General features: G+C 49.0%; 1 protein-coding gene across 2 annotated transcripts in view; it reads right to left on the reverse strand.

The window, feature by feature from the left end:
* The window catches only part of washc4 (WASH complex subunit 4), a 78,022-nt gene that overhangs the window by 50,344 nt on the left and 11,591 nt on the right, over nucleotides 1-16,087 (reverse strand). The window contains exons 3-13 of one of the 2 annotated variants that reach the window (XM_086009816.1): nucleotides 11,495-11,548; nucleotides 10,921-10,986; nucleotides 10,597-10,642; nucleotides 7,996-8,057; nucleotides 5,445-5,527; nucleotides 4,646-4,688; nucleotides 4,355-4,458; nucleotides 3,075-3,195; nucleotides 2,757-2,880; nucleotides 792-919; nucleotides 535-695 (exon numbers count right to left, since the gene is read on the reverse strand). In XM_086009816.1, coding sequence (XP_085865942.1) covers nucleotides 535-695; nucleotides 792-919; nucleotides 2,757-2,880; nucleotides 3,075-3,195; nucleotides 4,355-4,458; nucleotides 4,646-4,688; nucleotides 5,445-5,527; nucleotides 7,996-8,057; nucleotides 10,597-10,642; nucleotides 10,921-10,986; nucleotides 11,495-11,548 — 992 coding nt within the window. Of the gene's footprint in view, nucleotides 1-534; nucleotides 696-791; nucleotides 920-2,756; nucleotides 2,881-3,074; nucleotides 3,196-4,354; nucleotides 4,459-4,645; nucleotides 4,689-5,444; nucleotides 5,528-7,995; nucleotides 8,064-10,596; nucleotides 10,643-10,920; nucleotides 10,987-11,494; nucleotides 11,549-16,087 lie in introns of both variants that reach the window. The other variant, XM_086009815.1, reaches the window with a different exon arrangement.

The raw sequence follows: 16,087 nt of genomic DNA on the forward strand, positions 1-16,087 counted from the left end.
GCGGCCACGCAGTTGCCTGGAGGTCCCGCACGGGCCATTAAAGGGGCCGCTCACCAGCTGGGTCACGCAGCCTGTTAAAGGGGCCGCTCACCGGCTGGGCCACGCAGCCTGTTAAAAGGGCCGCACACACAAAAAATTAGGGGGAACATTCTTTAGCTCTGCAAACAGATTGTGCCTCACCTACATTAATTGCCTTATAGAAAGTGGGGGTGGGGGGATTGCAGACATTATCGGGAATCTGCAAGTCACAATCAGCCTTATATCACAGACACGCCACAGTGAGACCCCTCGGCACTGTCTCCCCAACCAGGGGCAATAGTCCTTCCCTATTCACTCCAACACTTGATACATTTTTAAAACCTCTATTAAATCTCCTCCTGGCCTGTTCAACTCCTGTGCAAATAGGCCCAGTTCTTCTCATACCCATACTTCCCACCCCTGCTCTCCCCCTGGTGAAGCTATGCTGTATGCTGGCATTAATGCAGAGTGGTCAGAACGTACAATGTACAGTAGCAATATTCCACAGAGACCTACTTGGACAGAGTTTGGGCCTTTTGTTGTAGAAAGATTTCTCTCTGGATTTTAATAGATTGTAGATTCTTCCTTTCTGCAACCTTTACAGCTGATGCCATTTTGTCTAGCAGGAACTGATCAGCAAACCAGATAATATTGGCGGTGAGTGTGATGGCAGGTACCTGTAGTGAGCCATACAAATAGATCAATACCCAGAAAGTAACACAACTCGACTGAAAAGGTTGAGTGCAACATGCCAAAAGGCAGACATCACTCACCTTCTTGCAAACATCAATCAAGGATTTGTACAGCTTTTTATCTAATGTTCTGAAAATCTGGAAGTGCAGCACAAAGAGTGCACAGACCCCGACATACTTGTCTCGCTGGTCAATCTCTGAAGGCTCTCCTGGTGTAAATACAAAGGGGAATGAAGAACCTCTATGAATGACAGAATAATTACAAGATTAAACTTTCAGCTACGCACAAAATCAAAACAAAGTCATTCTTCAACTGCACCAATTTCCTCCAACAAACAATATTCTGGAAGTACAACCATGGGCTTCACTCCCTGAATAAAATTAAGCTCAACGGCAAAATGGGAACCAACGAATACGATGTTAAACAGTGACCTTAACTAATCAGCTGCACATCGCAGTGACAGCAATGAACCTTCAGGCCTGCCGCTCCCTTTCAACTGGATTTTGCTGATTACCTCCATTGAAGATATTATTTTTTTATTAAATTCAGCCACTTCAGCTATCAGAAGCAGCAACAAAAACAGCAACTTGTATTAAACAGCGCCTTTAGCGTAGTAAAACGTCCCCAGGTGCTTCACAGCAGCGTTATAAAACAAAATTGGACCGAGCCACAAAAGGAGATATAGTACAGGTGAACAAATGGGTAGGTTTTAAGGAGCGTCTTAAAGGAGGAAAGAGAGGTAGCGAGGCGGAGAGGCTCAGGGAGGGAATACCAGAGCTCAGGGCTGAGGCAACAGAAGGCACATCTGTCAATGGTGGAGCGATTAAAATCGGGGATGCACAAGAGGCCAGAATTGGAGGCGCGCAGAGATCTCGGAGGTTTGTGGGGCTGGAGGAGATTAGAGATAGGGAAGGGTGAGGCCAAGGAGGGATTTGAAAACGAGGATGAGAATTTTAAAATCGAGGCATTGTCGGACCGGGAGCCAACATAGGTCAGCGAGCACAGGGGGTGATGGGTGAACGGGACTGGGTGTGAGTTAGGACACGGAGCAGTGAGCACAGGGGGTGACGGTGAACGGGACTGGGTGTGAGTTAGGACACGGGGCAGTGAGCACAGGGGGTGATGGGTGAACGGGACTGGGTGCGAGTTAGGACACGGGGCAGTGAGCACAGGGGGTGACGGGTGAACGGGACTGGGTGCGAGTTAGGACACGGGGCAGTGAGCACAGTGGGTGATGGGTGAACGGGACTGGGTGCGAGTTAGGACACGGGGCAGTGAGCACAGGGGGTGACGGGTGAACGGGACTGGGTGCGAGTTAGGACACGGGGCAGTGATCACAGGGGGTGACGGGTGAACGGGACTGGGTGTGAGTTAGGACACGGGGCAGTGAGCACAGGGGGTGATGGGTGAACGGGACTGGGTGCGAGTTAGGACACGGGGCAGTGAGCGATGGGTGAACGGGACTGGGTGCGAGTTAGGACACGGGGCAGCGAGCACAGGGGTGATGGTGAACGGGACTGGGTGTGAGTTAGGACACGGGGCAGTGAGCACAGGGGGTGATGGGTGAACGGGACTGGGTGTGAGTTAGGACACGGGGCAGCGAGCACAGGGGTGATGGTGAACGGGACTCAGTGCGAGTTAGGATACGGGGCAGTGAGCACAGGGGTGATGGTGAACGGGACTCAGTGCGAGTTAGGATACGGGTGGCAGAGTTTTGGATGAGCTCTAGTTTACAGAGGATGCAAGGTGGGAGACCAGCCAGGAGTTTGTTGGAATAGTCGAGTCTAGAGGTAACAAATACACGGACGAGGGTTTCAGCAGCAGATGGGCTGAGGCAGGGCGGAGACGGGAAATGTTATAGAGGCGGAAGTAGGCAGGCTTGGTGGAGGAGGCTATGGAGTTGGAAGGTCAGCTCAGGATCAAATATGGCACCACGGTTACAAACAGTCTGGTTCAGCCTGGGACAGTGGCCAGGGAGAGGGATGGAGTCGATGGCTAGCTTACGCATTCAAAAAAGTACGATTTGAAGCATAACAAAATCTTACCAAGCTTGGACTCTACATTGGTGAAAATAGTGCGAATATTGTGGGAAAACTCTTCTGCAAATGTGCCATTCTTTGAGACGGCGGCTGGTTCATTCCTTGGATCAAACTGTTGTTCAACACAGGCCTACAGAGTAAATGCAGTTAATGCCAGAGTGACTGTGAAAACATGTATCCCACATGTGCAAGCTATGACAAGCTGTTCTCGAACATCAAGTTAGAGACTATTAATGCGCACAGGCATTTTACTATTTAGTTTTGTTAGTAATGGATTTCAGTGGTTTTGCTATGGTGACCAGCTATATACAAATATACCCTGACCTGGAAAATCATCCCTTCCAGCAACTGACCCGCCAGCTTGAACAGCAATTTCTCAAATGGTTTCAGCTTTCCCTCAGCAATTCCAAATTTTGACGGATTGTGGTGGACTGATTTCAGTAACCTAAAAACCATCAAAAACGCAGTTGTAAATACTTTCAAATACGATACCTTGCAATTAACCTACTTGCCTACCTGAGGGTATCTACATTTAAGGTATGTATAGACCCGTTTAAAACGAGACCAACTTTCTTAACATGACTATATCCTGAATTCTGGACAAATTTCAGAAATGCAAACTAGAGGATGGCAATAAATGTATCTGGGTCAGCTTGTGCACGAATTGCTTCCTGGTGCTACGTCTGGCAGACACAGCTCAGCAGCACTGCCTGTGGGTGCTTGGCAGTGCTGCAACCACTTCGGAAATCCACATTCAACTGCAGGAATTTAGGGGAGTTAAATATTCAAAGGTGTAATTGGTTGAATGGTTACAAATGATTACTAAAATGAAGCGTCGATTACAAATGGAGATATTCGCTCTACAGTTTTGATTTTCTTCCTCATAGTATTTTGGGATGCAGTATAGGAGTAATTTGACGTGAGGCGAGTGCAGCATGCTCGGGAGCAACAGGTGACTGTGGACCTCTGGTTCCCAAAGCTCTCCACCACTAGGGGTTTCCTTGTCTCGTGTCTGGGTCTGTTAGAGATCGATTGCTATGATTACTCAGCAACTCCATTATCGTTGTATCACGTGACTACCACAAACTAGATGTACCTTGGTCTATTGCTATGTTCCTCTTCGGTTCCCCTACATTACACACTGCACCCCAGCACCATGCTGCAGGACAGCCAACTGCACAAGAGTGGCCTGGCTGACTAGTCCTCACATTTTTGGCCATGTGGGAATGTCTTGCTTGTTCTGCATGCCTTCCTCGAAAGGCTATTCAAGATGAGGATTACACCACGCAAACAACCAGAAACAAACCATGCCCTGCGATAGCGACACATGAAATCAGAATCATAGAAGAATCATATAGATTGGTTACAGCACAGCAGGAGGCCATTCAGCCCGTCGAGCCCGTGCCGGCTCTCTGCAAGACCACTTCAGCTCGTCCCACTCTCCCACCCTTTCCCCATAGCCCTGCAAATCTTTTTCCTTCAGGTACTTATCCAACTCCCTTTTGATAGAAAACTAGACGACAAATGTGACCTGCCAGTGAGCTAAATGATTTCTAAGCCAGTGAAATGATTTGCATTTTATTTTTTGTACTTCACATTCTAACCTTTTGTACGTGATCCAGTGATCTTTCAAGGTAACGTGATTCTCGATTATTTCATCCAAAATGAGGAGAACAGCCAGCAGCTCCCCTAGGTGTTCGTATATAGTCTGCAACAATATGCATTTACACAGGTCACAGCATCGCTACACAAAGCTATCATCCTCACATTCAAACAGAGCTCATACAACTTAATGCTTTGACACACAGTCTATAGACTTATTCAAAAATGAGATGGTGTTAAACTGAAAATGGCCTAGGTTAGCAGCTCCTTTGGTAGTTTAATGCACAACTCACCTGGAAATGAACCCCAGTTGTTTCTATGATTTTCGGTGCAGTTCTAATGAAAAGGAAAACTTTAGTAACACAGAGATTGAAGATTAGGACAAGCACTTCATTTCTCACAAGCGTCTATTATGCACGATTAAATACCATTTGCATTAACTTACAATGGACATAACTGTTATTTCTGCAATAGAAAAAACATTAATTGAGGGACTAAAAATAACTAAACAACAACAAAAATGCCAATCTGGTCTAAACGCCAGTCTCCTCACTGCTTGTGTGAGGATCCTACGAGAAACATTTTCAGGTTGTTTGAAATGAAAAGGAATGGCAGATATTGAAAATCGAATGCAAGCACAAACCGCTGCAAATACACAGCGAGTCCACTTGCCACTGAAATGCTAACCTGCCTTGTTTCTTTACTGGTGCTGTGTATTTGCAGAAACACACTGATTTTATTGGAGGTAATTTTGATCCGGTTACTCCTGGGTAGGAGTCCACAGTATAAAGCTGTCCCTAATTTGACACGGGGACTAGCATTTCTGCTCAGAGACCCGAGAGTGGCCGATATGGGAAGTGGAAATGCCGCAGTAGGAATGAGATGAAGATAGAGTGTAAAGCAGACTGCTGTGACATTGGAAGGCCTGGTGGTGACACTGGGTGTCAATATGTGAAAATGTTCCATTCCCCAGCATCCCTCACCTTGCTCAGCACAAGGTACAGTAACATTTTTAAAAAGCACCACCATTCCCTTCTTTCTTCACTTGCTGCGTTCACCCAGTGTACCGAGATACGATGGAAGTTTACTTACTTGTTGCTAGTGTAGAGTGAAGCCAGCTGTTGAACAATATTCATCACCACTTCGTAACATCTTGCAGTAAAACAAGACAGCTCCTAAAGTGGAAACAGTCCTGTTCAGTTACTCCTTCAAAATCTCCTGTTCAACGAGTTCTTGAAATTGCCACAAGCTAAGTGCCTCAGGACCATTTCTTGACACATTGGCCAAGGAGCCCCCTCCCCCTCAAGCCAGGACAGCCCTCCCACTGCAGCTTCCCAGTGCAATCAACGACAGCAGCTTCCCTCTCCATTTGCACCAGTGTGTTTGGGGGGTGACATTTCACATTCTGCTCAGCAATGTTGCAACTGAAAAAAGCTAGAGAATGATAACAAAAACTGCTGCAAAAGATATTTAGAATCATTCAGCACAGGAGGCCATTCGGCCCATTGTGCCTGTGCCAGCTCTTTGAAAGAACTCTCCAATTACTGGAGTCCCACTCCCTGCTCTTCCTGCATAGCCCAGCAATTTTTTGCTTCAAGTATTTATCCAATTCAGTTTTGAAAATTAGTATTGAATCTGCTTCCACTGCCTTTTGCCATCCAAGTCATAACTCGCTGTGTTAAAAACTCACCTCCTCTCTAGCTCTTTTGCCAATTATCTGGTTACTGACCCACCGCCATTGAAAACTTATTTACCTCTATCAGAAACCCTTAATGCTAGTCGATCTCCCACACTGCTGTTTGCAGACAGAGGAGAGGAAGCCAGGCAGTAAATGGGAGGGTGTGTGCAAGGGAGTGCAGGAAGTGAATGATGGGCAAGTGCGAAGACCTGAGGTTGGGACAATGCAGGCCAAGGAACAGAGCCGCAGGAGAGGGGGTCCAAGGCAGGGACGGAAACCCTTGGCAGCCAAGAGGAAAGGTCCATACGAGGCATGAAGCAGTGCTGGTAGTGCTGGAGTCAGGAATTTACAGGTGTGCAGAGTTAAATTACGATTTAGTGGTTTATTTTTCTGTTTGAAATCTGAAGCCAGCTAACAGGGAACGGAGTTTAGTTCTTAACCATCTTTCTGATTGGTGGAAAAATGCAGCCAATCAGAAAACTTGGAACACCTGCACTGAACCAATCAGAAAGCTCACACAAGGTTTCACACACACAGACATAGGATATAATAACAATTAATCTTTGCACTACAGCCCAGTCACTGAAGTTCCTCCACTAAATCGGGAAGTTAAAGCACGGCTACATTTGTTCCTCTAATTAGCTGTTCACCATTAACTAACCCCTTTTTAGACTTCATTCTATGGTGCTAGTACAAAACCACTCATTGAGTAAAACTTCATTCCGTTCAACACTAGACTTAACGCTGAAATTGTGGCAATTTCAGTGTTTGCCCAAGGAACTCCCAGCTGCTACATAACGGCTCAAGTCCAGAGTTAATGGCCCTTCGCTGGAGTAATCCTCAACCCACCATTATGCATAAACAGCTTGTAACTCTGCCAATATTTAAGAGTCAATAATATAATGAGAAAACCTCCAAGTTCCCCTCCAAGTCACACACCATCCTGACTTAGAAGTATATCGGCCGTTCCTTCATCGTCGCTGGGACAAAATCCTGGAACTCCCTCCCTAACAGCACTGTGGGAGCACCTTCACCACACAGACTGCAGCGGTTCAAGAAGGCGGCTCACCACCATCTTCTCAAGGGCAACTAGGGATGGGCAATAAATGATGGCATTGCCAGCGACGCCCACATCCCATATACAAATTTTAAAAAACACATCAAATTTGGTGAGTCAGCTTTGTGTTTATGTTGTTACAGGGAGAGCTTGCGCCATAATTAGGGTGCAGCGTAGACTTTCTCGCGATGCATTAGTGCACAAAAGAGGCAGTTGTGGGAGAGGGGATTTGAGGACATATCAGGCATACATTGAATGTAACACAGAGTACAGAAAGGGAAAGCAGGAACGACGAGGCCAATTCATCTTCCCCGAAGTGGTTCAGAATTACACGGGTACCAATGACACCTGGGATTCAGGTGAGTTACACCACACATCGGAGCTAGAGGCTCACGATACGGTACGACACAGTCCAGTGCACAAACACTGTTACCATGTGGTTTTTGAAAGCAGGGGAGATTAAATTCTTTGTCAAGTACAGTCAAAATCCAAGTGTGATTTAAGTGACTGAGATCAAACAGGAGCTGTTCGTGGGATGACTGTTTTCAACAGGAGCAATGCCTAATAACAGAATCTTGAATAGTTTAAAATCGAGAAACCAATTCGCAGTTAGAGATAAACAAAACATTCAGACAGAAGACGTTACAAAATATTGGTCTTTTTCCCCCAGATTGGAGTGAAGCGGAGATTATAAAGCTAGATTTACAGAAATAATTACAAAACCCAAAGTTCAAAACTAACCCTGGTTCAACACCCCTCCCAGCAAGACCACCTTCGTCCTCCACGAGCCTGCTTTCTCTCAAAACTTGAAAGCAGCTCAGTAACACACAACAAGCACTGATGAGAACAAGAATTTACAGATCGCTGAAACTAGTACTGAGAAACTGAACTAAAAGCAGGGAACATACCTGCAAGAAAGAAATAAACCTGCCCATCTGGATCTGTGACTCCCCTTCCACCACACTCGAATCTGTAACTAGAACAAAGAGCAAGGTTACTGGGTCCTTTGGGGGGGGGAGAGGGGGGGCGGCCGAGAGGGGAGGGGGGGGGGGCGGCCGAGAGAGGAGAGGGGGGGCGGCAGAGAGAGGAGAGGGGGGGGCGGCCGAGAGAGGAGAGGGGGGGCCGGCCGAGAGAGGAGAGGGGGGGCCGGCCGAGAGAGGAGAGGGGGGGGCGGCCGAGAGAGGAGAGGGGGGGCCGGCCGAGAGAGGAGAGGGGGGGCCGGCCGAGAGAGGAGAGGGGGGGCCGGCCGAGAGAGGAGAGGGGGGGCCGGCCGAGAGAGGAGAGGGGGGGCCGGCCGAGAGAGGAGAGGGGGGGCCGGCCGAGAGAGGAGAGGGGGGGGCCGGCCGAGAGAGGAGAGGGGGGGCCGGCCGAGAGAGGAGAGGGGGGGGGCGGCCGAGAGAGGAGAGGGGGGGCCGGCCGAGAGAGGAGAGGGGGGGCGGCCGAGAGAGGAGAGGGGGGGCGGCCGAGAGAGGAGAGGGGGGGCGGCCGAGAGAGGAGAGGGGGGGCGGCCGAGAGAGGAGAGGGGGGGCGGCCGAGAGAGGAGAGGGGGGGCGGCCGAGAGAGGAGAGGGGGGGCGGCCGAGAGAGGAGAGGGGGGGCGGCAGAGAGAGAGAGGGGGGGCGGCCGAGAGAGAGAGAGAGAGAGAGAGAGAGAGAGAGAGAGAGAGAGAGAGAGGGGGGGCGGCAGAGAGAGAGAGAGAGAGAGAGAGAGAGAGAGAGAGAGAGAGAGAGAGGGGGGGGCGGCAGAGAGAGAGGGGGGGGGGCGGCAGAGAGAGAGGGGGGGGCGGCAGAGAGAGGGGGGGGGCGGCAGAGAGAGGAGAGGGGGGGGGCGGCAGAGAGGGGGGGGGCGGCCGAGAGAGGAGAGGGGGGGGCGGCCGAGAGAGGAGAGGGGGGGCGGCCGAGAGAGAGAGAGGGGGGGCGGCCGAGAGAGAGAGAGGGGGGGGCGGCAGAGAGAGAGGGGGGGGGCGGCCGAGAGAGAGAGGGGGGGGCGGCAGAGAGAGAGAGAGAGAGAGAGAGAGAGAGAGAGGGGGGGGCGGCAGAGAGAGAGGGGGGGGCGGCAGAGAGAGGGGGGGGGCGGCAGAGAGAGAGGGGGGGGCGGCAGAGAGAGAGGGGGGGGCGGCAGAGAGAGAGGGGGGGGCGGCAGAGAGAGAGGGGGGGGCGGCAGAGAGAGAGGGGGGGGCGGCAGAGAGAGAGGGGGGGGCGGCAGAGAGAGAGGGGGGGGCGGCAGAGAGAGAGGGGGGGGGCGGCAGAGAGAGAGGGGGGGGCGGCAGAGAGAGAGGGGGGGGGCGGCAGAGAGAGAGGGGGGGGGCGGCAGAGAGAGAGGGGGGGGCGGCAGAGAGAGAGAGAGAGAGAGAGAGAGAGAGAGAGAGAGAGAGAGAGAGAGAGAGAGAGAGGCGGCAGAGAGGGAGAGGGGGGGGGGGGGCGGCAGAGAGAGAGAGAGAGAGAGAGAGAGAGAGAGATATTTGTGGAAAGCACCAATTCTTCAGATAAGTATGTTACCTGGTTTGAAGTAATAAAATGTTATTTTTGGGTGGAAATTCACCAAAAATGTGCAAACCATGATTTGCAAGGGGCTGTGTGTGGACCATTATACTGAACCATACATTACTTTGGAGATTTACAAACTCATTGCACGACTTTGTGCCTCTAGTTTGGACTTACTACAGTATTTTTTCACTAGGGTATTTTCTGGTATGAAACTCTCAGATACAAGCAGAAGCCAACAGCATGAAATTATCTGAATTATTGTCGCTGAAGAGATATTAAAATAGTGACCTTCAGTGAGGAGACTCTGTGGTTGCCTCAGCATTTAACTCTGGCTTTGTGCATTCGAACTAGGAACTGACCAGAGCAAATAAACTGGAAGCAGAGCCAACGAGGACTGAACCAAGAACAGCTATTGACAGCCCTGGTCTCCAAGTTCACGATACAATAAATGTACTGACTTCACATCAGTTATATTGGTACAGAATCTGTACAGCTACAGACAGCAGAATCAGCATTAAGAACATGTGTTTGTAAATATCTGAAGTAATGCATATTTTATGGTATAATTGCACACACAGAACAGCAAGTTAATAACAGCGTTTTACCCCAGGTCGAGGTTCAAAATCTGGCAGAGACAAATGGAATTAAAGGCTCCTCTCGGATTACTGTCACAGGAATATCCAATTCTAACCAAGGTCTGAACTGAAACTCCAAAAAGATTCAGTTGCCACCACGTTAAAAAAACTATAACTTGTATTTAACTTAAGTATTCAACATCACAAGTCACCAAATCCACAGCAAAGATTTGCCAATAATTAGGCACCAGTGGACAATCTCAGTATACATGGCAGACAAAATAGCCCAATGGTGCAGAAGGAAGTGTTTATCTGAGCCTAGGTTTATGGCACATTATTCTGGCCGAAGGTTATCTGGGATATATTGAATGTTAATATATATATACAGTACATGTCAAAGCACTGGCTGCTAACAATGTACACATTTAAAGCAAAAAAGCACAACTCACCTCCTTCTCCATAGAACAGAAGCCCGTTGTAAAATTTAGTTTCAGCCTGCAAGACACAAAAAACATTCATAGTTTTGCTAAAATATATACAGTATCAATACTCACTGCATGAAACAGTAATACTACAAGGTAACATTACAATAATTTTAAATAAAGATGCCTTAATATATACGCAGGAAGTAGAGCGGAGTGCGTTAGAATCATAGAATGGTTACAGCACAGGAGGCGGCCATTCGGCCCCTCGAGCCCGTGCCAGCTCTCTGCAAGAGCACTTCAGCTCGTCCCACTCCCCCGTTCATTCCCCGCAGCCCTGCCTTCTCTTACCTCATATTTCAACTTTTTTACTTCACAGCAAAGAGCAGCGTAAACCGTAATCACTTTATTCAGGACCTACAAAAGATTGTTTTTACATCATGAGTAAACATTCAAATAATAACCAATATCCATATGCAGGACCTAACTTCACATTTTAGATCTTTTGCAGTTCTCCGTTTTGATAGCTAAACTTTAAATTTGTGATTTGCGCATTTAATCGCTTCAACCTGGATTTTGTGTAGAAGAATTCCATGAAATTCCTTCCCAGTAATCTGCTCAGTGGCACATGGAGCTGAGCTAAGCTGAGCTGTCAAATTAAACAGAGCTATTTATAACCACACACTCTCAAACTCCAATCTCTTCACACGTTACCTCAGCCACTGGCTGAATGCCTCGAGCAGGTGTATTAACCCTGTATTAAACAATCACTGCCACACCTCAAACCTGGTATTCGAGAACTTTTATCTTTTCACCAAATTACCAATTTCATAGCTATATTAAATCCAGATGACCTTACTGATAATGTAGAAATGTAACAGATACAATGTAATTGACTGTAGTTTACAGTCTGGTGTCAACTTACTTTGTTTTCGGTTTTAATAAGTTCCAGTAATGAGGACTGTTCATACGGCAAAAGCTAAAAATGGAAAAAAAACACTTTAAAAAATTGTTTAACCAGAAGAGTTTAACTTGTTTATTCAACATGACCTTGATGTAGATAATGTAATTGTGTTGTAATACTCAGCATTGCCCAACACTAACATTCTACTTTCCTCTCTACCTCTTTCTCCCTTCCTCTCAAAGGCGCCAACTCCCTTGCTGGGTACAGTTCCACAGTGCCAGTGACCCGCTGCTCTCTCAGCTAGTGGCTGTTCAGTACACACAGGCGCTGACAGCATTTGACCACAAAGATCACAGTGAGCCTGGTGTCCTTACCAAACACCCACACACAGGTGAGCTGCCTTCTTGAACCACTAGTCAGTGTGGTGAATCAGAAAGTTACAGCACGGAAGGAGGCCATTCGGCCCATCGTGTCCGCGCCGGCCAACAAAGAGCTCTCCAGCCTAATCCCACTTCCCAGCTCTTGGTCCGTAGCCCTGCAGGTTACAGCATCCCTAGTGCACATCCAAGTACTTTTTAAATGTGGTTAGGGTTCCTGCCTCTACCATCCTTTCAGGCAGTGAGTTCCAGACCCCCACAACCCTCTGGGTGAAGAAATTTCCCCTCAAATTCCCTCTAAACCTTCCCCCAATTACTTTAAATCTGTGCCCTCTGGTTTTTGACCCCTCTGCTAAGGGAAATAGGTTCTTTCTATCCACTTTATCTCGGCCCCTCATAATTTTATACACCTCAATAAGGTCTCCCCTCAGCCTCCTCTGTTCCAAGGAAAACAGACCCAGCCTATCCAGTCTTTCCTCATAGCTAAGATTCTCTACTCCCGGCAACATCCTTGTAAATCTCCTCTGCACCCTCTCTAGTGCAATCACATCTTTCCTGTAATGTGGTGACCAGAACTGCACGCAGTACTCTAGCTGAGGCCTAACTAGTGTTTTATACAGTCGAAGCATAACCCTCCTGCTCTTGTATTCTATGCTACGGCTAATAAAGGCAAGTATTCCGTATACCTTCTTAACCACCTTATCTACCTGGCCTGCTACCTTCAGGGATCTGTGGACATGCACTCCAAGGTCCCTTTGTTCCTCTACATTACTCAGTGTCCTACCATTTAATGTGTATTCCCTTTCCTTGTTAGCCCTCCCCAAATGCATTACCTCACACTTCTCCGGATTGAATTCCATTTGCCACTGTTCTGCCCACCTGACCAATTTATTGATATCTTCCTGCAGTCTACAGCTTCCTTCTTCAGTATCAACCACACAGCCGATTTTAGTATCATCTACAAACTTCTTAATCATACCCCCTATATTCAGGTCAAGATCATTGATATATACCACAAAAAGCAAGGGACCTAGTACTGAGCCCTGCGGAACCCCACTGGAAACAGCCTTCCAGTCACAAGAACACCCATCAACTATTACCCTCTGCTTCCCGTCTCCGAGCCAGTTTTGAATCCAACTTGACACTTTGCCCTGGATCCCATGGGCTTTTAATTTCGTGACCAGTCTGCCATGTGCAACATTATCAAAAGCCTTAAAGTCCATATACACTACATCAAATGCACTACCCTCATCTGCCCTCCTTGTTACCTCCTCAAAAAATTCAATCAAGTTTGTCAGACACGACCATGCTGACTATCCTTGATTAATCCGTGTCTTTCTAAATGAAGATTTATCCTGTCCTTCAGAATTCTTTCCAATAATTTTCCCACCACCGAGGTTAGGCTGACTGGCCTGTAATTACTCGGTCTATCCTTTTCTCCCTTTTTAAACAAGGGTACCACATTAGCAGTCCTCCAGTCCTCCGGCACCACACCTGAAGCTGGAGAGGATTGAAAAATGATGGTCAGGGCCTCGGCTATTTCCTCTTTTGCTTCGCTTAACAGCCTGGGATACATTTCATCCGGGCCTGGGGATTTATCCACTTTTAAAGCCACTAAACCCCTTAATTCTTCCTCTCTCACTATGTTTATTTCATCTAATATTTCACACTCCTCCCTCCCTGATAGCAATGTCTGCTTCGCCCCTCTCCTTTGTGAAAACAGACGCTTGTAAAGTTGCTCCCACAATGGAGAGCAGACTGAGTGGCTTGCTTGGCCATTTCAGAGGACAGTTAAGAGTCAATCACCGTGGTGTGGGACTGGAGTCACATATCGGCCAGACCAGGTAAGGACGGCAGGTTTCCTTCCCTAAAGGACATGAGTGAACCAGATCAGTTCTTACGACAATCCAACAGCTTCATGGTCACTTTTACTGCTACCAGCTTTTTATTTCCTGTTTCATTTACATCAAATTGAATTCAAATTGTTAAACTGCCATGGTGGGATTAGAACACTGGTTCGTTGCATTATTAGTCCAGTAATATAACCACTACACTACTGTACTGCACTGTCTCCCAGCGACGCTGCACAGACCAGAGCTCAAATCTGGAGCCCTCCTGCTGCACGGCTCAGTGAGACAATGCAGAAATCCTTTGTTTGCAGGGCCCCATGCTTGCTTTCAGAGAGCTTTACAACATCTGAGCCCAAGGTGGGCACAGCGCGCGCGCCGCCCAGCCCAAGGTGGGCACAGCGCGCGCGCCGCCCAGCACAAGGTGGGCACAGCGCGCGCGCCGCCCAGCCCAAGGTGGGCACAGCGCGCGCGCCGCCCAGCCCAAGGTGGGCACAGCGCGCGCGCCGCCCAGCCCAAGGTGGGCACAGCGCGCGCGCCGCCCAGCCCAAGGTGGGCACAGCGCGCGCGCCGCCCAGCCCAAGGTGGGCACAGCGCGCGCGCCGCCCAGCCCAAGGTGGGCACAGCGCGCGCGCCGCCCAGCCCAAGGTGGGCACAGCGCGCGCGCCGCCCAGCCCAAGGTGGGCACAGCGCGCGCGCCGCCCAGCCCAAGGTGGGCACAGCGCGCGCGCCGCCCAGCCCAAGGTGGGCACAGCGCGCGCGCCGCCCAGCACAAGGTGGGCACAGCGCGCGCGCCGCCCAGCACAAGGTGGGCACAGCGCGCGCGCCGCCCAGCACAAGGTGGGCACAGCGCGCGCGCCGCCCAGCACAAGGTGGGCACAGCGCGCGCGCCGCCCAGCACAAGGTGGGCACAGCGCGCGCGCCGCCCAGCACAAGGTGGGCACAGCGCGCGCGCCGCCCAGCACAAGGTGGGCACAGCGCGCGCGCCGCCCAGCACAAGGTGGGCACAGCGCGCGCGCCGCCCAGCACACAAAAGGACTAGCCCACTGCAGTCACTCAGGTATCCCTCACAGTTAGTCTGGCACTTTACTGATTCCTCACTAGCAATGTCGACAGCTCCGGTCATTGGATTTATGTTTGGTATACCTGATGGCTCAAATTAATTGGAAAGCATGTTTGATTACATAACTATGATTATAGACAGAGGCAGTGTTATACATTTATATAAATTTATACATTTGCTGAGCCCTAACACAACAACCATTGGACAATGCTGGATAGATTCGTTAGCTGCCAGTTTGATACTCACCTAACAAAGGGCTCCAACACCGCTTTAAAAAAATCTGCAATACGAAGAACCTTTGCCTGGATTCCTCAGGTACAGTATAGTTGTCACAACAACAATCGTCACCAAGAAACTACACTTAGTGCTTCACGATCAACTACACACAAAGCAGAAAACAGCAAAGGCAGCTCCTTTAAATTGTACAACAGACCTTTCAAAAGAGACATGGTATTCCCAGAGAGGCAAGCATCAAACTTTTTTTTTCATTCACAGGATGTGGACATCGCCAATGAGGCCAGCATTCATTACCCATCCCTAATTGCCCTCGAGAAGGTGGTGGTGAGCAATGTTCCCTTTGAGCTGCAAAGCCGCGCAGCGCTCCAGGGATCCCGCGCAGCCGGCTTTTCAATGCAAAAATCCTGCCTGCGCATTATTTTGAATGGCCCGCACAGCCCCTTAAAGAGCCCACATGGCACCAAGAAAAATGACAGGGAACATTGGTGGTGAGCCGCCTTCTTCAATACAACGGAGTGTCTCGCTCGGCCATTTCAGAGGGCAGTTAAGAGTCAACCACATTGCTGTGGGTCTGGAGTCACATATAGGCCAGACCGGGTAAGGACGGCAGATTTCCTTCCCTAAAGGGCATTAGTGAATCAGATAGGTTTTTACGGCAATCCGGTAGTTTCATGGTCACCATTACTGATACTAGCTTTTTATTCCAGATGTATTTATTTATTTGAATTTAAATTTCCCAGCTGCCGTGGTGGGATTTGAAATCACGTCTCCAGATCATTAGTTCAGGCGTCTGGATTACTAGCCCAGTAACCTAACCACTACGCTACTGTACCGCCAAGTATCTAATATCAAATGTAAAAATCAAAGGGAATGAACAATAGCAACAGCCAGTGAACAACTATATTTATTACAAACAGTGGTCCTGAACAAAAAGTCCCTCCCCAGGAGGAGGCTGCCACCAATACATAGCCAGCAGTTAGAGTGTTAAATGATGACGTGATTCACATCACCGGTAGAGCCAGCCATGTCCTTATAGCCCATTAGTTGTGGAAAACTTTGACCAATCAGTGGAAGAGGCGCTTCTTCAAAC

This window comes from Somniosus microcephalus, chromosome 17 (assembly GCF_052327205.1).
Source record: "Somniosus microcephalus isolate GS21.2 chromosome 17, FLI_Smic_1.0, whole genome shotgun sequence".
Lineage (NCBI taxonomy): Eukaryota > Metazoa > Chordata > Chondrichthyes > Squaliformes > Somniosidae > Somniosus > Somniosus microcephalus.